Genomic DNA, 22,199 nt, shown 5'->3' on the forward strand with positions numbered 1-22,199 from the left:
GACCAGCACTGGGAACATGATCCACAGCCCCTGCAGCACTGGGAAGGAGCACGGGGATGTGCTGGGCAGGGATCACATGCTGCAGCCTGAGCAGCACCAAACCTGTCTGGAGTTGAAATAGAAAGAGCATGCTGAGAATTAAGGCATAGGCCCCAAATACACACGTTCAGAGCATGTTTAAGTCAAGACTTATCAGGACCTTGTACATTGGTCAGACTTGGGGAATTTTAATAACCAAACAAAACCCACATCTTTCCATTACCAAACTGAGAAGCTTTAAAATGTCTTAAAATGGAAAGTGCTGGACAACTTTAGCTATAGACATTGTTAAATTAAATCTTATTCAGTGTCAAAAGAAAGCTTTTACACCATAGAATTGGTGTAAAAAATCTTCTCTTTTGGAAACAAAATTTTCAGATTCCAGAGTGGGAATAATTGCAAATGTATTGACTGACAGATAAGGAACAGTGAGGGAATCTAAAAATCTGAAGATGTTCCTTAATTGCATTTGAAATTGAGGGAGCACCCTCCTCTGCAAGCTGAGTGACCTGAAACACAAGTACAGTTAGTTCAGTTCCTGATTAATTTTCACTTCACTGGTTTGTTTTCCTTTAGCTCCTGCAGATCACATCCCAACAGAGCTTCTATCCAGCAATAGTGTAAAGATGGTCAAGACACTGATTTTCAGCTTGTGAAGAGATTTGTGCTATGCATAAACTTTCAAGAAAAAAGCATAGCCCATAGTTGATTACCACAGCCCTTTTGTACAGTGGAAGAGCTTTCACTGACTGGGGCAGGTGAAAAGGAAGCACTCTTGTAAATAAATGCATAAGAATGTAAAATGGGTGAGCTTTAAATTGCAAAGACTTCAAACAGATTGATCAAAATGCCTAGTAAGCACCAGAACTGCCCAACAGTGCAGTTAGCCCAGTGTTCTCTCTCCAGTGGTGGCAATGGAAGAAGCTCTTCTGAAGAGCCAGGAGTCCCACACTGAACCTGAACGGACCTTTGGGGTTCCCCTCTTGAGCTCCTCCAACCCCTCTGCTGGGTCAGACGGATTGCCCCACCTGTTACCCCTAACATTTTTGTCTCACACACATTATATTCTATATTCTACTGCTAATGCAGCTCTTTAGGATATACAATTAATGTTACTGTCCTATGTCACTACTAAGACATAAGAGCACACAATAACCCACCCAGCACGATTACAGCCCTGTTACCTGTTCTTCACTGTATGTGTGCAACCTGAACAGTGGCTGCTGCAGCTCAAACTCGTCGTTGGTTCCAATGCCCAGCCAAGCTTTTGATGCCACCGTATCAGCCACTGCTCTGGCTGGATCTAATTTTGCAACAACAGCAACCTAAAGACACAATATGAAAATAACAATTACTCTGTCTATGTAGAGCTAAGGTGAGAGCATGTCATTATCAATAACACACCCTTCGAGAACACAATTATTCATTGTCTTTGCAGTGTAACAGTGGCACAGGGTCCCAGCTGCAGAGACGGCCTGGGCACAACAAGGATGTGTGAGAGAGAAGCAACAGCATCCTGAGCTCTCCAACAGACACTGACATGAGCTATAATGTCCAGCCCAGTCTCCACAAGGATCCAGCAGCCTCATAATTCTGCAATACCCACAATTCCTGGAAGTCCAAACTTTCTTCTTTTTCTTCCAATGGAAACAAAGGTGTTCAGGGTGATAGTTCACAATTTTTACAGAGTCACAGGCAACGACATCGAGTGATATGCCCCAAATAACACAACTCTGGCTTTTTTCTGAAGTGCATCTGCTTTAACTGTGTAATTTCCTGTGGCTAGATCAGTATCAAAGTCTCCCAGACACTGTATTGTGCCAGAGTTAATCTTTTTTCATTGTTTACTTTCTTTGTGTTAAAATATTCAGATACAGACTAATACTACTTTGGAAAAACACAGAAGATGCACGAGCAAACTAACAAAAGTCACAAGCCCATATGATGAATGGCTAAAACCAGAAAAAAAAATACTTTAAATTGCACACAATAATTTTTTCACCCATCTCTTTAATAAAATGTCACCTTGCATTTACAGGCTGCCCAAATCTACAGGCTGAATGACTTTAGTAAAGATCTTTTATTCCCCCTATACAAACAATGTACATACTTTATGAAGCAGCATTTCATTAGTGTGAAACAGAGAATAAACGTTGGTCATAGAAGTAGAATGAAGTGGGAACATCACCACTCCAGGCAAAGGCCCTTCTAGAAGCATTTTCTACTCTGGCAAGAGAATTGAGTCAGTGGGAAGAGCTCAACAGATCATGACTACCAACCAGCCTCTTTAGAGGAAAAAACAAGGAGATTACATGCAGAAATGTAAATTAAGGCAAAATTACTCTTTCAAAAGTCAGCAGTAGAAAAAAATAACCCTATCACTGCTCTTACTATGATATTAGCAAGCATTAGTAAGCATTCAATGGGTGTCTCTTTAAAAGTAATATGCAAAAGTTTCAAATACCTCTGAAGAAAAGCCATCTAAGATGTGCAAGTTTTCAGAATTTAAAAAGAACATAAATTACACATAAATCTTGCCTAAGATTCAAGGCAGACTTAAGGTTATTAAAACAAACAAAACCCAGAAAAAAAATCACAGAAGAAAAATCACATCCAACCTAGAAAAACCTTTTCTATCTCCTTTCAGATATCAACAGCTCCTACAGTACAATTTAATGCCATAATGTTCCTGTTGTCAGAGCTACAAAGCACATAGGATTTATAATATGACAGAATTACTGCTAGTCAGACCAAGAGTGCTTTTTACCTTGTTCATTTATTTGCTTTTGAGAGATCGTTCTTTTTATCTTTCCCTGCCCCGGCAGTCTGTGTTTGTATCAGTGTGCATGTGACATCCCTGCAGCCAGGGCCCAGCCCACCTGCTGTCGGAGCACTTCCAGGCGCTTCTCCTTCTCCTCCTCCTGCCGGGCCTGGAGCAGGGCCAGCTCCTTCTTCTCCAGTAAGCGCTTCTCCAGCAGCGCTCGTCGGAACTGCACCCTGCCGAGCACACACAGGGAAACTCTGGGCAGTGCCACTTTTACATTTCTGTGTTGCCATTTCAGTGCACAAACTACTCTGATGTTTTCTATATCCACCTTATGATGCTGTGGTGGTTCATCAAAGCACCTCAGAAAGGCAAAGATGCTTTTTCATTTGAATGTGTTCTTTTTGTTGGAGTTTTTTGGTTTGGGTTTTTTGGGGAAGGGGAGTTTGGGGAGTTGTGCTTTTTTATTTGTTTCTCAGTGGGTTTTGGTTGCTCAGTTGTTCTTTTAAACAACTTGGCTAACCTTTCAGATTCCATGCCTAGACCACAGATTTTCTCTAGTATGCTTTATATAGCCCTGGTACTCTTTTCTCCCCCATTTTCTTTGCCAAGAAGGAATGTTCTCTCACATCTGTGTATGGCAGAAGAAATCTTTCCTATAACCCTTTCTGAAACACCTCACTCCCAGTCTTGTCACTGGAAAAAGGGAAAAAACTTGAGAGTTACACCTTTCTTCCAAAGGAAAAAGCTGGAGGTTCACACCAGTAACTCCAGAACTTTATCCACATCACTATTGTGCTGCTCCATCTTTCACTGCAGGCATTTATAGACTATTGTGCAGAGTCTGTTCCTTATGGAGCTGTAGATATTTGTTGGTATGTCACTTTTAGTCCTTGTACAGGAGCTGCCAATGCCATGCTTTGAATTTGGAGAATTACTCTCCTTTTGCCCTTCAAATTTGAACTTGCCTTTAGAGAAATTGAGATGAGACAGCTGCTACAACTACAATAAAACACGTATTGTTATTTTTTTACTCGCTAAATTTTAGTAAGCTCAAAGGAGTATATGACTTGTGCCATAAACTGCAAAAATCAGAACTAAACCTACAGTTCTGCTGGTAGCTAGCAGAGACTTCTGTGTCAATAACCCAATCACAATTAGCAGGACAAATTTATCCTAAGAGAGTAGTACAAAGCTGCCTGAGAGTACCCCAGAGAGGCTTCCAGTTTCTCACGATGTCCACTGTAGTTTAGGCAGAGAAATGCTACTGCAGTAGTGCTCAGGGGTCATTCTGTACCAGGGAAAAAGCCTGATCTGCTTTTTACATGGAGAACATTTAATAAAAAGCAGATCTTCTTTTTTTGCAAAATGACAAAAATTATATTATACTGAAACCTTTTCACTCTGCTTGAGCTGACTGTTGTGATATATGTTTTAAAATACTCCAGAGTTATCAAACATGAAATTCAATACTCTGGAAGCTTCTGTGCAAAGCCAAGAAGGAAGACTGGGGGGCACTGGGCCAGGCCTAACTTCAAACACTTTGTCTTGCCCATGGCAGTTTTCCTGCACAGGGGAATACAAAGCAGTGCTAAACTGAAGCATTCTGTGGCCTTTCCATACCCAGTTTGAACAGTCCAGGTGATCCTGACTGATTGCCAAAAAGCAGCCAGGGAGAGTGGGGTGGAGCCGGGGCAGGGTGCCGCAGCGATCGCTGCTCCTGCGGAGGGTCACCTTTTCATGGCTGTGTTATCATCCTCCACAGGTTGGAGAGAGCATGGCCAGGATTAACAAAGATGAAGTGTCATTGTCAGCAGGCAATGGCACAGCTATGAAATCCACACCCAGGGAAGGCAGACACCCTTGGAAATACATACTCAACTGCACATCATGTTCCTAAGTTGGAACGCCCTTACAATACTTTTTTATACTTGGCTTCCAAATGTTTACTCAAGCTTTGATTTCACCTTGTTCACATCTATATAAAGCTGTTCATTCTCTTTCACTCTTTTACACTTAGCAACATTTTAGCTACTATTTCTTCTTAGTAAGGTTAATTTTATAGAAAACCTCAAAATCAAAATGTCGTAATACTCAATTTTGCTTTTAAGCTCCACAGTAAGTAACAATTTTAATAAATCACCAGGTGATAAATGAGCATAACTGATCTGTTTCAGTAAAGGTACCTTTTGTAACATTGCAGGTACACGTTTGTGTAATTTTTTATAAGCATATTTTCATTAAAACTCTGCTTTCAGACACTGTCTCATAAATATTCAATAAGAAATAATGAACTACTATGTCAGGAGAGACCAGGAGACTTTCAGGGGAGCATGTGAGAGCCCTGAGGTGGGATGAGAGAGGTGAGCCTGCACAGAGCTGCTGTGAGGGCTCGGGGGAGATGCACTGGTGAACAGAACCCCATGGCAAACAGTTGCCATCGCTGTGTTCCTGGGGGTCAACCATATCAAATTCTGGCACAGAGCAATCCTTGCTTTCCCTTGGAATCCAGGGCCAGGCTGGCAGCAGTTCAGGTGCTGGGGTAGAACACATGCAGGTGTTTCCCACTCACTTGCCTCCCTGGAGAGCAGGGCTGTGCTAACCCATTTTCCATAGGTAGTCAGTGCAAATATTTGCACAATTCCATGCCAATTTTATTTTCACCCTGCAAGAGTAATGCCAAATCTATTGCTTTTGGGAGTAACATTCTTTTAGAATATGTGATGTATTTTCAAATAATTTCCTGCCTCAGGGACCTGACAGAGAGCCTGACTAAAATTCACTGCACAAATGAAAAAGGAGAAGTGGACTGGTAACAACAAACACTTGCCTTTTCGGATGCTAATTTTTGAAGCACAGTAAGAGTTAAATGCAGTTGGTAGTTGTTGATACCACATTAAAAGAGAGCTTATACTTTAGTGTTCTAAAGACACAGACACATAGAATGAAGACATTCAGAATATCTGAGTGTGTGATCCTGTGCACATATAAAGCAGGGACTGCAGCAGATGTACCTCCTTCCCGAAAGGCCCTGAAAATGTCTTGGATCAGAACTGTGGTAACCAGCCTGTGCCATGTTTCATGAGTGTTCTGCAAAGACTCAGATGCAGTTTCTGTGCTCTGACAGGTGGAACATGCCAGGACACTGTTAGTTTTGCAGTGCTGCACTGGGACATGACAATGCCACGTGTGTACCTGAGCCTGTACAGTCAGTGTTTCATTTTGTACAGTAGGTCAGTTCTGAGTAACAGGATGCTGAGCATTTACTGACTTCTCATTTGCAATAGCCTGAAGGGGTGATTATTTCCTCCCTGGATTCCTCAACAAACTGTGCCATTTCCTTATAGTTTATTCTGCAACATTTATTAACATAAGAAGAACATTCCCAGCAGTATGGCAGAGTGCAGTACACAGGTTTAAAGAAAAGTCCTGATCAGTTCTACTGAAAATTCAGTTATTCAAATACTTGTGTTCCTTCTCCTATGAGCTAAAACCACTGCAGGCATGTTTACGGAAAGATAGATATATCTGTAGCATAATGACATAGACATTCAAAGTAAGTTGTCAGCAAGGCATCCTAACAAAATAATACTCGAGTAGTGTTTCCCACAGAATGCTTAAGACCAAGTTTAATATTCTAATGCCAATGGCACATTAATCCTATTTTAATTGCATTTCTGGTCCACACAATTTGATGGCTTCCTCTATGTAAAAAGAGTCACCCTATGCTTTGAGAGCAGTTATTAGCAGACTACATGCAGGGGTTTTATGTTCTTCTGATAGAGGGATTCCTCTATGAAATCCAGTATTTCTTCAACAGGCCATGAAAGGCCATATTGTGCAACAAAGACTTGGCAATTCAAGCCTGAGCAGGCTTAAGTCCTAAATCCCATCAAACAGGTGAAGAGCATCTACAACTAGATGAGCAATTTAGGACTCTCTAAGATAACAGTAAGTATCTTTGAGTCTGTTAAGTGCTGAATGTGCTCCTTTCACTTGCCCCTCAAACAAACCAAACCTGATTATAAAACATTTTGCAAAGTGAAATATAGAAGGTCTTATTACTCAGCTACAATTTATGACAGTTTAGTGCTTACAATGGTCTGAAATTTTGATGGATGTGAATTAATTCAAACTGAAATAAATTGCATCTAGGATACAATCACCTAGGATGCAACCTTACTATATAGTTTGAAGCATTTGCCAAACAGGACGGAAAAAAATACTTATCCTCAATTTATTCTAAATAAGAAAGTCAGGAGATCAAAGCAAATTAGATTATAAGAAGCTCCTATTGATACCATAGGTATTCACATTTAATTTCTTTTACCTTTCTCTGTCTTTGGCTGCTTGTTCAGCCATTAATTTTCTCAATTCCTCCAGATGTTGTAGATCTCTCTCCTCCTGTTCTTGCCACTTGAGCTCTTTCTCAGCCCAGTATTTTTTCAGCTAGAGTTTGAACAAATACAGCAAACAAATTAACACTCATTCCAAAGCCCAGGCAGTGAGAACAAAGCAAGTAAGAAAAGCATTAAGTTAGAGATTCCAATTTTGATCCTTTTAGAATAAAATTTCTATTTTAGACCACTACAAGCTAACAGGATATTTGCTAGGAGAGCAAGAGGGTGTGGAGCCCCCACAACAAAAGTAGTAAAATCAGACCGTGAACATGGAATTTGAATATATTTTTTCCACCACAATCTGAAGACTACCACTTCCATTTGTTCCTTGCTTTCATACTCTGCCATCAAACCTTTCAAATGTGCTGCTCAGAAGAGTGAATGTTCCTTGAGTTGAACTATCCTGGGTCAGCTCAAAGGGCTGGATCCAGCCCAGCCCAGTTCATTGTGCTGAGGTGCAGAGTCTGCTGAAGAAGCACAGGAGTGTTCCTCACAGAAGTACAAAGATTTTCCAAAGCTGAGTGAGAAAGAAAGACCTCAAGGAAGACCGAAACCTGAGCAGGAAAGCTTATCTGGAAAGATGAGAGGTTTGGGATGCAGAAGGAGGAAAAGTCAAGTAAATATTGCTGAAGTGAAACTCTGAATTCTTCATATGAATGAATTCTACAGGATCCTGTTCCATAAACTAGGGCAGTTCTTCAGAAACAACTGGTGAAATTTATAGCAAGCTTGTAATTCCTATCTTGCAGTGACATATGTTGCAAAACACAGAATCATTCACATTGGAAAGGATCTTCAAGTCCAACCAATAACCCAGCACTGCCAATAGAATATCTAGTATCTTCCCAGTATCCTATCTGACCCTGACCACTGTCAGTGGGAAACCATTCCCCTTTTTCCTGGTACTCCAGGCTCCATATCCCTTTCCCAAGTCCCTCTCCAGCCCTCCTGGAGCCCCTTTAGGCCCTGGAAGGGGCTCTGAGCTCTCCCTGGATCCTTCCCTTCTCCAGGCGAACATTCCCAGCTCTCCCAGCCTGGCTCCAGAGGGGCTCCAGCCCTGGCAGCAGCTCTGTGGCCTCCTCTGGGCTCTCTCCAGCAGCTCCAGCAGTCCTGCTGCTGTTGGCCCCAGGGCTGGAGGCAGCTCTGCAGGTGGGGTCTCACCTGAGCACAGGGGCAGAATCCCCCCATCCCTGCTGCCCACGTTGGGGATCAGCCCAGGGCACAGGGGGTTCTGGGTGCCAGTGGCTGGGGCACACACAGCTTCTCACCCACCAGCACTCCCAGCTCCTTCTCCCCAAGGCTGCTCCCCATCCCTTCTCCCCCCAGTCTGTGCTTGTGCCTGGGACTGTCCCAACCCATGTGCAGCACATTGCACAGAATATTTGACTTTGTGCAGAGAAACCTTTCACAATCATGATTCACACCTAAAATAGGTCTTCCAATCAGCGCTTATGTTTCAGGAGTCCCAGCCTTTAAGCCAATCATTTCTGTATACAGGGCATTTTTAACATGTGAAGGTCAGGAAACAAGGGTGGCTATAACCGTATTTCTTAGAATACTTTTATTTAATGTTGTTTGGAATATTTACATTTATGAAATAAAACTTTCTCTTTGCAATTATTCCCCTTTTGTATTCCCTTTGCCTGAAGTCTTTCTTATAAACTCTAATTAGAGACCAGTGGATATTTTTGAAATTCCGTATTTAAATACACAGGAAAATTTCTGATCTACAATCTAAGAGAGCAACTGTAGTATTAGTATTTAGAATTAATGGCATTTTACCTGTTCCCAGGTTTGGAATTGCTGGGCATACCTTACCTAGGTTACAGTAGGTAGTGTGGTCATTCCTTTTACACTACTCACAGGTATTTTAAATACTCTGCTTGCATTCCCCAGAAAAGCAGCTGCAGTATAAGGTTAGCAGCCCTTTTAAGGATCTAGGATGTAAAATACTCCAATGAAACATATGACTGCTGACCCCAAACAGCTGCTATTCCATCTGTGCATAGGCAGAGGACTGCTCTATATACGCATTACACACAGCAAGAGAGAAGTTTGCACAACCAGAATATTTACAGATAAAATGAATATTGGTGGTGGTTGGGTCAGCACTGCCTCCCTAAGCCTCTTTTTCCCTGTGGTTTCAGAGCCACCTGCCATTACAAACATTGTGTGTACAAAGGCAAATACACAGAACAAGCTGGAAAAAAAAGAGAAGCAGCAGCAAAGCTACTCATGACCTAAGCAGCAAACCCTCACTACATGTCCCTCTCTGTGACACTGGCCTCAGAGGCAAAATCTCAATGAAACAACCATGTGGATTTTTGCAACATCACTTAAGTAAAAAGGCCAACACAAATACTTGTGACACAGCTTGATTTTCTAAAGCATTACATTCACAACAGTGCATTTCTGAGTTTCTATTAAGTTGCATCCAAGCCATTTCCCAAGGAGTCAGCACACAAGTACTGGGAATACTGTCCCCCAGAGGTGCCCCCACAGCCCTGTGCTCTCCTGCAGGCACTGTGCTATCGGGCTCCTCTGCTGCATTGCAGCACACAGCTGCAGCACTGGGAGCTTCCTGAGGCTGCCATGCTGCTCAAAGGCACAGACCTGTGGAGTCAAACCCAGCCGTGCCTCTGTGCTCATTTTGTGACATACAGACACAGTGACTTGCTAAGGCTTTTTTTTTTTTTTAAGAAATGCAATAGAGTAAACACAACTGGTGTGTCAGAGCAGGCAGCTTTAGAGCTAAAATGGACAGGAGCAAGACCTGACTAACCATTTGCCCATCTCTACATCAATGCATAATACTTTACCAGAATACATGTGCTATGACATCAGTTATAGATTTAGAAGCAATGGTACACATTCTTATATGCAAAAATGTATAAAAGTTTCTCATACTTTCTCTTTATCCTGAGCTCTACGAACGGTTTCCTGTTCTCTCTGTAGCCTTTCTCTCTCATCTTCCTTTTCTTTTCTTCTGGCAGCTACAGCAGCTTCTAGTTTAGCAGCTTCCTCCTGCTGTGCTTTCCACTGTAGAACCTGGAAGAAACAGTTGAAGAGACAGTCCTGCAGCAGACTGTGTAACACTGATCCTGCCAAGCTGAGACTGGGAAGGAGAGTCATGTAATCTGCTTACAAAGTATGATTTATAATCTTATCAACAACACAATCGTTTAGCAAGCACCATCTTTCTGCATGTTCATGTGCAGTTCCCAACTGATGGCATAATATGCAATAAAATCACATATGAAAAGGTTTTAGGCAAAATTGCTAAAACCATCTTAGAAATTGACATCTCCCTTCGGCATGTAGAACCTATGAAGGGATGGAGACCAAGAGTCACAGAGCAGAGTCCATTCGCAGCCTTTAGCACAGGCAGTTCTGTAACAGCACCGTGCTTCCAACCAGGGCTCACTCCAGTGACGGGGACTTCACCTTCTGTCAGCTTACAGATGGTGCAGCCCAGTCCAGGACCCCAGCCCCTGCTCAGACCCTGTGGGGGTCCTGCACGCCTGACATCCCACTCCTATGTGGGAAGAGAGGCAGCAGCTGCCCGGCAGAGCAGGACAAGCTCCCGCTCCCCCGCACCCCTTGCTGCAGGGCCTGCCACACTTCCTAACAAAAGTTCTTGGGGGTGGGATGGACCAGCCAGCCCAGCATGCCAAAAATCCATTCCTGACACGATCCTGACTGTGTTGGTTAAAGAAGACAACTTGTCCCTGTACCTGGCCATGGGCAGTGACTCATCTCCAGCGTCCCCAGCCAGCGTGGGCCCCGATTTACCTCTGTGCTGTCAAAAGCAGTTGTGTGCTCATCTGTTTCATGCTGGTTTCAACAGGATTAATGATGTCTCCTTTTTGCTGGCCTGCCAGCTCCTTTTGTAATGGATTTGTCAAGCACTAACAGAACTCTGCATTCCTCTAAGGAACAAGCATTGCAGCCATTTTTCAGCTGGTTTTCTAGCACTTTAATACAAAGATATGAAAATGCTTATAGTTTTTCCACCTTTACTGCATTTCACTGGCTGTGTGTGCAGATTATTAACTCTTCTGGTTTGTGCTTATAAAAGATGTTCTGTTTAGAAATCCAGCACTCCCCATGGTCCAAGGTTCTCAGAGAGCTGCATCTCTGAATGATGCCATGCTTGCCCTGCTTCTTGCTAAAATAACAATTATACTTTGTTCTTTGCAATACATTGAACAATGCTGTGACTTCTCATGGAATGTAGGCAAAGTAATAACATGAAAATAACCTGAAAATGCAGAGGGTGCAAAGAGGACAGAGCCAGGCTCTTCCAGATGTGCCCAGTGACAGGAGGGGAAACAACAGGCACAGACTGAAACACCTGAAATTCCAATCCACTCATCACTTCCCTACTGAGAGGCTGGATGAACACTAGAACATGTTGGCCAGAGAGGCTGTGGAGCTGTTTAAACCTGGATTCAACATGGTCCTGGGTCACCAGCTGAACCTGACCCTGCTTGGGCAGGGGGTGACCCCGGGGTCTGGAGAGGTACCTTCAGCCTCATCTGCAACACCCGAATTAAGCTTCCCACACACTTGAAACTTGTAACACCAGGGCTGTCTGAATTGAAAGCTTCATGTAGCAATTTTGCCAGCAGCCTGCTCACGCAGTTTAAGACTCTAAAATAAAATGCTACATTGTTTCAGTTACCCTTCACTTGCCACGCTAATGAACTCAAAGACAAATGCTTTGAAAATGAGTTAGAAGAACATGCAATTCTTTCTACCTTGCTTTTGAAACAGACCAAAGCAAAACCATATATAGAAAGATTTAAATCCAACAACAAGCAAACACAGAATGAAATCTGCTAAAAGCATACTCAGATTGGAGCTGGGATAAGCTGCAGGAGCATTTGAAGGAGCTTTACACTTCTGTAATAACATCACAGATTTTCTCAACTGATATGAGGTAACAGTCAGATTATGTAACAAAAAATTGCTTTTTTTTAAGGTTGCATTTTCCTACATCCTGCTTCTCCTTTCAAATGCTCTCCAGTACTGAGGTTGATGCCATCAGGTGCAGTTCATGGTGCAGCTACAGTTCCCTCCATGTCTGAGAACTCTCCTGATCCTCTAGTGGTCTTCTCTGGATATTAATTTAGCTGTTAACCAGGGACTTGTTTGGTCGTTTGATTGCAGTCATTAGTATGGCGAGGCCATTAAATTGGTCTCAACAAAAGTTGCATTCCCCTGATACTTCAGGGGAACCACTGCCTGGAAATGGCCGTGGAGAACGGAGCGAACCCGGCAGGGAGTCTGGGATGATGACAACTGACTGAAGGAAGCAAACCACACTGAAGCAGTGAGCAGATACAGACACTAATCTGTCCTGAAATCATCTCAAGCCCCCTTATTAATCCATCCTTATTAGCAGCAGTTTGCATGGCATATGTGACATCCCAACCTTGTGACGTGCCACGATCACCTTCTCTGGTTGTTTCCATGTAGTTCTTCTGTTACAGCCTTTTGATCCAAGTTAGAAATCAATACTGGGGCACGATCTATGTTTTTCACAGGTTATGTACAAACAAATGAGCATAACCAAGCATCAAATTCAGAACTTCACTCAGCTGACAAAGCATTAATCACACAACAGTGTTCCCCAGACAGAAGTGATAGGCCAATAACTCAATGTGTATCTCCACTCCTACAATGCTCCCTACTCTGCCCTAAATCACTACTAACACACACATTTACTCAGGGGGTAAAACATGCTTTCCATTTTTTAAATTTCAATTTTTAATCTACTTTTTCATTTTTTAGTTAGGATTTTAAATGTATGAGCCCAATGCCAATCAGGAAAATGGGTAACAAGGCTACCAGAGGAGAGTTTTACTGTACCATACTTGTTCACAAAACCCAGTTATTATTTTCTGTATCCAGCTCATGAAATTAGTTTAGATTATCCCTGCTCCCTCCCATGTTTGTCTAATCCATGCCTTTTCATTAAGGCAAAAGAAGAATAATTTTCTTTAAAAACAATTTATAATTGTGACAAAAAAAGGAAATAATTGCAACAACAACAAAAACAAACAAACAAACAAAATACCCCAAAACAAAACAAAGAAAGGAACATTGGTAAAAGCCAGAAAAGCAATGCTTGCAAAATAGGTAAAAATGTGATTGTGATTCTGTAGGCTGGCCTTATGCCACAGCTTTTCCCACAAGAAGAGTTGAAATCATATAGGATAAAATGTTCTTAACAGAGCAGAGGTAGAGTGAAGTGTAAGAAGTAACAAAAATTAGACATTAACCAGGTGATTCAAATACCAGTATGTTTCACTTTTTAAACAACATTTAAACATTAAAATCCTCTGTGCTAGAGAGCAGTTCCAGTCTCACAGCCTCCACTCCCTGTGGGCCAAGCAGGGGAACACCTCCTGAGATCTACATCCACAGGAAGTAGCAGGAGAGATTCCCAAACCAGTCCTGTCCATGTGGTCAAAGATTAAAAAATCAGGAGCTGGACTACCACTCGTGGTGAGAAAGGACAGAGTGGACAGCCCTCGCTTCCCTGCACTGCGCAGTCCCACACGCGGCACAGGCGGAGCCGCTCGCGTCCGAGAGCCTCCGGCGCTGCTGCCAAGCGACAGCGCTGGTGGGCAGGCAGGGAACGGAGCAGAAGGGCTGAGGAATCTCTGCAGAGTGCACTTCCTGGCTTTCAGCGTTCTGCTGTTCAAAAGTGACCACCTGATGCTGAATTGCCAGCATTCCTACAATTGAAGCATGCCAAGAAAGCCTGCTGCATTCATCAGGCTTTTATCTCCAGAGGCAGGATAGTGCAGGTCTGGAGAACAAAAAACCTCCCAAACAATAATTCTGCTTCACTACAGCAGCAATCTGGGACCACAGACTGCACAAAAAAAATTAACGTGGTCTTGATTGCATTCTTCCATTCCTATGAGTTCAAAATCAGAAGGGTATATTTTACTGTGTCAACAGTAAATGTTTTATTTAATTATTAAAAAAATCCTAGTAGTTAAACTAATATTGAAAATACACTGAAACCTTGCTCCCCCCTTGCCTGTTCCACAAAACAGTTTTCATTTTAGCAGTACAAGCACTGCCAACATTAAGTTCTGAAAGTTTTGAATTACAATTGGCATTTCAAGTACATTTCACAGTTAATGTATTATTAGAGGAGGTTTTGTCAAGTAAATTATTAAATTGCTGTGCTGAACAGAATGCATACACACCTTTTTTCAGTTCATTATTTCAATATTGCATATTAAATAATATAAAGTACACTACAAACTAATTAAAGTAATAAATTAGTTCTTTCCCTTTAACATCTGAATAGTAATAATGTATTGATCATTCACTTAATGCTTTTAAAGACAGAACAATTTTTGAGAGTCTTTCCTTGGGAACTCCCCTTAAATTAGCACATTTACACATTAACACAGCACCATGTAAGGTTTTCTCCTCAAGCAGCAATGACTTATTATAAACAAACCTTGAAGCTGCCTATGGTGACACAAGAGGTGGCATCAAGCTCCTTAGCCGGGTACACAGGAGCACAGGGCAGGTGCCTGGAGTGAGGAGGGTCTGCACGCCAAAGGTCGAGCAGGGAGCAACATCAGCCTTTGGAAACGGAAGAAAATGTGCACTAGGAACCAACAGGATGTAAAATCCTGGGAGGAACAGTGTCACAAATGACTACCCAGAGCTCAGATCACTGTGTGCCGCACAGACGTACTAAGCTTCTACAATCCAAATTCTAAGCAAAAATTCCAAATAATTGTGCGATAAAGCCAGTACTGTTTGTCATAACTGGAGGCATAAAAGGAAAATCCTCTGAGACCCCCTCTCTGATGTTTTCTAGCTCGCTTTTTCAACCTTATAAAATGACACAATCTAAATACCCTTCTAGAATCTCCCAGAGTTTTATTAATCTCTGAAACACATCTGCTCATCTTTCCTTATTTTTCTTATGGTTTGCAAGTTGCTTTTTCTTCTTCAAACTGTTCACAACTGATTCTAAGAATCCCTGGGAAAAAAATTAGCAGGTCTCCTCAAGAAAAATAACTTCACAAGTGAAGATTCTACATGGTAAAAGAAGGACTACAAAATTTGGCCAGCCAGGGAAGCCCACATCAGAACAGAACCAGCCTGTTCATGGTGGGGTCACAGGAACACAACAACTGCAGGTCAGGGCTGCATGGTCACAAACAGCAAAATTGGATTACGAGACAACAAGAGATTCAAACACTATTAAGGAATTCAGCATTTAAAAAATCCCATGCATAAAAAAAACACACAGTGTGTCTCCCCATGTTTGTCCCACAGGCTGTTGTACAAGGCAGGTGGGAAATCCCAGTGAGCAAGAGTCATGAAGCACCATTTCACGTTTCACAGTGGGGCAGCACAGGCTACCTGAGCTCAGTGTTAGACTGTGCATGTCATCTGCACCAAAAATTGGTACAAATACCAATGAAATTGCTATTGGGTGGCAAAGCTCCCTGTCAGGCTACTGAAGGCACCCTTGGACCACAGAACAAGTCCAGCAGCTTTTCGGTCAGCCCAAGCAGTCACTGAGAACCATGAAATAAGCTCTGGGAAGGATGAGCACTGCGTTGCATGAGACACAGCATTGGCTGCCCTCCCACAGCACTCTTCAGTCATCTCAGACTTTCCTACAGCTGCTTACATTGTGCTCACATGGAGTGAGAGAGAGAGGGAGAGAGGGAGGAGGGAGAGAGGGAGAGAGAGAGAGAAAGCTGGGAACCAGTAGAGTCCAAAACTACATTGAGAAACCTGCATGTTCAGATAACCACAGTGATCTACTGCCCGAACCAGCTCTAACCCTCTCCCCTCCTTCCCAACCTCCCTGCAACATCACCATCTCCTCTGCTCAGGGTCTTGCTGAACATAGAATGAGAGTTATCCCATTTATGGCAAGTCAGAGATAACTCTTGATTCTTCCAGATGGAAGCCACAAGGCACAGAGGGGAAAAAAAATGTCTCTCAATTGCAAATTTGGATTTAAAACCACGTCAACTATGACATTTTTCCTTCACATTTTTAAAATAAGGGCTGCAGCCTCAGAACAAGTTGGTGACTAAAGGAATTCTGTTTATAGAGAAAAGGCCCTTTTAGAGCTATGCCTTTCTAGCCTGTTCTGAAAAACAGAAAAATGCAAAGCAGATGTAAAACGTGATTAAGTGGTAAGAAGTTATGTGCTAAAGAAATAAGAGGATTGCAACACCAGCCCTTCAGTAAGGATATTGCTCTCAGTTCAGTTCCTAATGGACACATCATCTAACAAGGAAGATGATTTTTTTTAATTTGGCAAGCTTTTTATTTCCCCACACAAGGCCATAGCTTTCTATCTCCCCTAGAACTGGCCAAACTGAGATCAAGACAAGATTAACATGCAAAACTCATTAAAAGGTGACGTTCATTGCCAGCAGAGTGGCCTCTTCACTTGCAAGATAGCTCAGTCATTCATACTTCAGATGAAAGCAGCACATGCTGATCTGTCTCCTGCCTGAGCAACTCCCTGCCATTCTGAGGTGCACAAAAAAAAAAAAAATCTTTTTAAGAAATGAGGAGGGAAATGTAGAAGAAAAAAAAAGTAAAGACCCAGTTTTCCATAGAAGAGTAAGGATTCACTCAATTTCTCTCAAGAGTAATAGAAGTTAAGCACATAAATTCCACTTGGGTTAATGAGATAATAATTTGAATTTAAGTATTTTACAAATTAAACAGAACTATAGAAGTCTGTGTTACAAAGCTAACCATTTTTTCTAAGTCACTAACTGCATGGAAATGTCTATTCAATGACTACTAAAAAGTCGTGCATTTCTTTTGGAAAAAAAAGAGGTTTTTTCAAACATACTTGCATTTATCCACAGTTTCTCAATACAAACTCTAGTTCAACTACTCAAACTCTTCACTGCCTGCCAGGACGAGAGAGAAGGGATGGATGCTGTACCCATTCACATCTGCAGGACAGAGATGCTGCAGCTGGTCCTGGACAAAGCACGACCCTGCCAGGATCCGCACAGCCCCAAGACTCGCGGGCAGCAATGCTGGATACACGTACAGGGTTTGGGCATGCATGGAAAATAAGGGATTTGGGAGCCACTGGACCTGCTGGTAGCAGATGCTGATGCAGGAGCTCCAGCAGCTGTAGACACGCAGCACTCCCAGCACAGGCACTGGGGAAGTTCTGCGCTGCGCAAGGGGCGCCTCACAGATTTCTACATCTCCAGGTAGTGACTTGCTTGCCAAGACGTTAAAAGTCACAAGCAAATTGTGCCCCAACAAAGCTGACATTGCCAAGGAAACTGGGATGTATAGGAGACCTGCTACTGTGATGTGTAATTGTACCAACTGATAGTAATAAAAAAAGACTTGCACTATTCAAAACCACCACACACTGACAAAATATTAACAGTGTTATTCCTGGACATACAATAAGAATAGGAAGTATATGTATGTATTCCTAAATGGAAAGCTAATGAGATGGGTGCCTCAGGGTATGAATACTAGAGCTTATAGAAGGGAAAAAATTAAAGTGTATATTAAGAACAGTTCCCTGGAGCCTGAAATATTACAGGGCAGGGAGAGTTTGCCCAAACAATATGAAAAAGCCATCATTTTTTAAATTTAGAGAGTGCGTTTTTATGAGCATGGTATGTACCATTTTTCTTTTCTCAGGTGCCAGTAACCTCCTGAACTGCCACAAAGGTTTTAAATAGCCAATATGTCAGGGACTGCAAAAGGAGGTGGGAGAAGTTCAGATTTGCACAGGGGCTCCATATTGCATATCCCCATCAAGCAGCACCACTCAGCAAGAACCATTTCTGTTCACATGTTTTTTTCAGATGCTGATGGCAGAGGCCCAGAGATGTCCTGCTGTCTGTGCTCTGTGGTTCAACGCATAAAATTCTGGGGTCCATTATATTCACAGCATTCAAAACCCATGTGAACACCTAGTAGTAAATAGAAACCCCCAACCTCCCCATGACAGGGGCTATAGGGCAGCTAGTCAGCAGAGAGAAGGATGCTCTCTCTCCCTGGGAACACAACTGAGCCCTCCTGTCCCGGCAGAGAACTAGTCTGTGTTACTGGACAGAGTCCTGAGACCACACAGCCAGATGTGAAGTTCTGACACTGCAGATATCAACATCCTCATGTTGTCAACAACAACCTAGTGTGGTATTAGCAGGTGGTGGTCTGAAGTCTCCAGTAACTTCAGCTCTATCTGACCCAAAATACACAATATGTCAATACTGTGCTGACCCCAGACTATTAAATCCAAGTTTAGTACATTTGGATTAAAAACTTATTACTGAGTCAGACCTTGCTCATCTTTGATGAATGTTAGAGTCTTAGACATTTGCTCACATCCATTTTGGAGAAATACTATAGCATCCTACAGCTCTTCAGTTCACCACAAATATGAGTAGCTATATCTAAAATTTAGGTTATTACAACTTCCTTGTATTTTTTATGTCCAACAAATGAATGGGTCAACTCAGTGGCGAATAGACAACACTTCTGAAAAAGAAAACCATTTTTTACAGCAGCTCACTATTCAAATATTTATTCTTTTAAAAAGTTTCCTTCAAAATGATCAGATTATAGTCAAAGCACTAGATGTGATACCTCTGCGAATTTTTTTAACATTCAGTTGTAATACTCCAATGTTAATCTCCTCTGATAGTCACAGCATTTAAATCAATGACTTGACTACATGCTCAATAGGGAAACGTGGTTTTTTTTTTTTCCTGAGTTTATTGTCACATCCTTTCTTACAATACTGGAAAGGAGCAGGTAAGCAGTCTTTAAGATGCTTTATACAATTTGCAATGCCCCTGTTAATTCCACCTAATGCTTTTCTTTTTGAAATTAATTTATCTTAGTTTCTGCCAGGATAAGAAATGCAAGAGCTGCTCTCCCAAAATTCACAATGTGTTGCAAGAGATTTTAGCATTGGAGTGGGGATTAATCCTAGAGCACAAAACGAGAGAGAGATGAGATTTAAAGGCAAGCAGGCACACAGCTTTGTGCTGAGGAAGAAAAAGCCCCCCCTTGGCAGCACACACAGGAGATCCAACTGTCCTAATGTCTGCTGCTGTAGGTCTTCCCTTGGGTCTTTTTTAAAAATTGTTTTATGAGAAGATGGAAAGTACCAGATTACAAATAGTTTAAGATAGATTCAATAGAAAAATAATATTTGGAATGCATGCATATGTCAACTGAATTTGTGATGTAATACAGCAAGTACTTCAAACCCCAGCTGTGAGGCAGCACCTCCTAATCCTCTGAAAAGATCACTCCTCACTTACCTACCTTGAGACGTGGAAAAATTTGCTTCTCTGTGTTGTTTAGAAAAAGGAATTTTACACAGAATTTGTTTTACACAGTGTCTGCTCCAGAACCCTGGAGGGATCAGATTCCCACAGCACAAAGCACACCAGATCTGAGTGACTCTTGATCACTCATCAAAGTGTAGCCCCTCAGGGTTTGTTTTGTTTGCTTTCCCATAGCAAACAGGGGTGTTAAAGATATTTACCAGGCGCATTTCCTCTTTAAGAATGTACAGTGTATCATCTCCAGCATTATCCATTTCACACTTTATTTCCTTCAGATGACTACCATATGGTCCTCATGATTTATTTTACCTGAGCTTCTTGATTTGTTCCAAAATTCCTCCTTAGGGACTCTGATTTCTGTTAAGGACACACATTGATCTTCCATGAGATGGAACATGGAATAAAAATTTGAAAGCCCTTTCACCAAGTAAAAGCTGATATAAATATTAATTTAACTTCTCTGCTGCTTTACTTTTTAATTATCCCTCCTATCAGTCACAAGGCCTAGAGTGTCATCAATGGCGTAGGTGCTTCTAGTGCATTTAAAACAGCTTTAAATCATGTACTCTTTAGTGAGTCTGCTGCACCTTTGGTTTGTTGTTGACAGAGGAAGAGAACTATATAAAAGTTGGGTGATATCGTGTAGTTACTGCAGTAACTAAACCAGTGCACAACCTGTCAGATATTACATTTCTTTCCATGTGTGTGCCATCACTTCCGTTCACAGATGGGATCAATACGCACACAAATGCTGCGGCTCTCTCTGAAACCTGCTGCTGTAATGAAGGAGATCTCTGTCCCTCTCTGTCAGATACAACCTCCTCACAAGCATACCTAGGTTTTATTCACAGGTAAATCATCATAGCAACTACACTGCCCCTCTGGCAAAGGGATACAAGTAAGATTTCCTGATGTGAAACTTACTGAAATGCAAAATGTTAAGTCAATCAATAGCCAAAAACAAAAGGTGGAAGAACAGCCCTAATTCCTGATTTCCAGTTCCACACTCTTTCCCTCAAGAGATAGATTCACTTTTCACCCATCTTATGGATCCCTGTCAGGATGGGTTTTCCCTGTGTAAATTAGCTCACTGATTGATATGATATGATATGATATGATATATGATATGATATATGATATGATATATGATATGATATATGATATGATATGATATGATATGATATGATATGATATGATATGATATTCATTGATATAATAAAAAGGACTGAGTTCCTTTTATTTGCCAGCAGCTGCTTTCCATGTCCAACACTCTGTAGCTGTAAAGTTCAGAAGTGTGGAAAGAAAAATCTGTAAAATGAACTATAACTGGGCAAAATATGAGTTTTCAAATGCATATCCCATCAAACCAAAACAGAAGCCATGGATACGCTGAGAATCATTTCTCTGAAAATGAGTGAGCTCTGTGCCCAATCTCAGTTTCCGTCTTCCAGCTCTTTCAGTTGTGGAGCTGATCAAAACAAGGTCACAATGATATCCTTCTTTAATGAAAGAAATGTTCCTTTTTCATTCCTCTTTTCTGGGGAACAGGTGAGTTGGTTTTGTTCAAACATACAACATTTTAACAGAGATCCCTTTGAAGGTCACCCTTGAAAAGTGTAGTTCTAATAGGTTTAAGTTTCAAACAGTTCCTGGAAACAGGAGGTCAGAATCCAAAAAACTTTCAGACACTGTTCAGTGCATCTGTGAGAATCTTAAACTATGTGGAAACAACAAAGTACTCCAAAATCAGCTTGTTACTTCTTGTGCAGAACAAAAATAAAAGAAACAAAGGAAAAAAAAAGTGACTCAAATTCACAGTTCTGGAATAACTGGCCCTTCTATCTCTGGTTATGCAGGTAAGTATACACAGGCATTCCGGAAAGGAAGGCCTAGGAAAAAAATCACCAAACATCCCCTCAACTCCAGAGAATCACTCCTTCCTGCCCCTGGCTCAAGGGAAGGCTGACACAGGAGTCAGAACACAGTACTCCCCACTAAGTCATGCCCAGACAGTTTCTAACCCTAAACTGTTTAGATTCAAACCTTCCTATGCCAGACAGCTCCAGAACACAAGACAGAAGGGCTTTTGTGTTATTGCTAACTAAAAACTTGATCAACATCAAAATCCTGCCTCACAGAACAGGTTTTACTGTGCTTTCCTTCTTGTAGAAAACCTAAATCAAGTGTTTAGTATTTCACTGAAAAGTGAGGGCTCAGCAGAGAGAATATCAGTAAAGTGAGAATAACACATCATGCATGCTCTCAGATGTTCATTTCTGTGCAACTCAAAAATCACAGAGAGCAGTTTAAACAAATCTTAACATGCCTCTCATGCCCAGAAATGGGATTCCTCCTACAAACACCTTAGGCATGAACACCACAACATCTTCCTCTTGTGTCCAAACCTCCTCCCACTTTATTCTATTCACTTACCAAAACCACACAGGTATTTTTATCTTTTTTTATCTCTTATCACAGTAAATCAGAATATTGTGAACCTTCTATAACAAGGGCAAACAAGTTATGGGATCCATTGTTTCAGGTCTTAGAAAGTATTCTTAAAAATAAACAGAAGGGCAGACAGATATCCATTACTTATCTGAAAACAGGTTAGTGTTAATCTAAAGAACTTCATTT

At 41.7% G+C, this 22,199-nt stretch overlaps 1 protein-coding gene across 2 annotated transcripts in view; it reads right to left on the bottom strand.

Annotated features, from left to right (window-relative positions):
- Positions 1–22,199, bottom strand: part of CCDC148 (coiled-coil domain containing 148) — a 59,068-nt gene that overhangs the window by 3,101 nt on the left and 33,768 nt on the right. For both annotated transcript variants that reach the window (XM_069021378.1, XM_069021377.1), the window contains 4 exons: positions 10,111–10,251; positions 7,134–7,252; positions 2,919–3,036; positions 1,224–1,364 (listed from right to left, as the gene is read on the bottom strand). In XM_069021378.1, the coding sequence (XP_068877479.1) occupies positions 1,224–1,364; positions 2,919–3,036; positions 7,134–7,252; positions 10,111–10,251 (519 nt within the window). The remainder of the gene's footprint in view (positions 1–1,223; positions 1,365–2,918; positions 3,037–7,133; positions 7,253–10,110; positions 10,252–22,199) is intronic.

This window comes from Aphelocoma coerulescens, chromosome 7 (genome assembly GCF_041296385.1).
Source record: "Aphelocoma coerulescens isolate FSJ_1873_10779 chromosome 7, UR_Acoe_1.0, whole genome shotgun sequence".
NCBI classification, from domain to species: domain Eukaryota; kingdom Metazoa; phylum Chordata; class Aves; order Passeriformes; family Corvidae; genus Aphelocoma; species Aphelocoma coerulescens.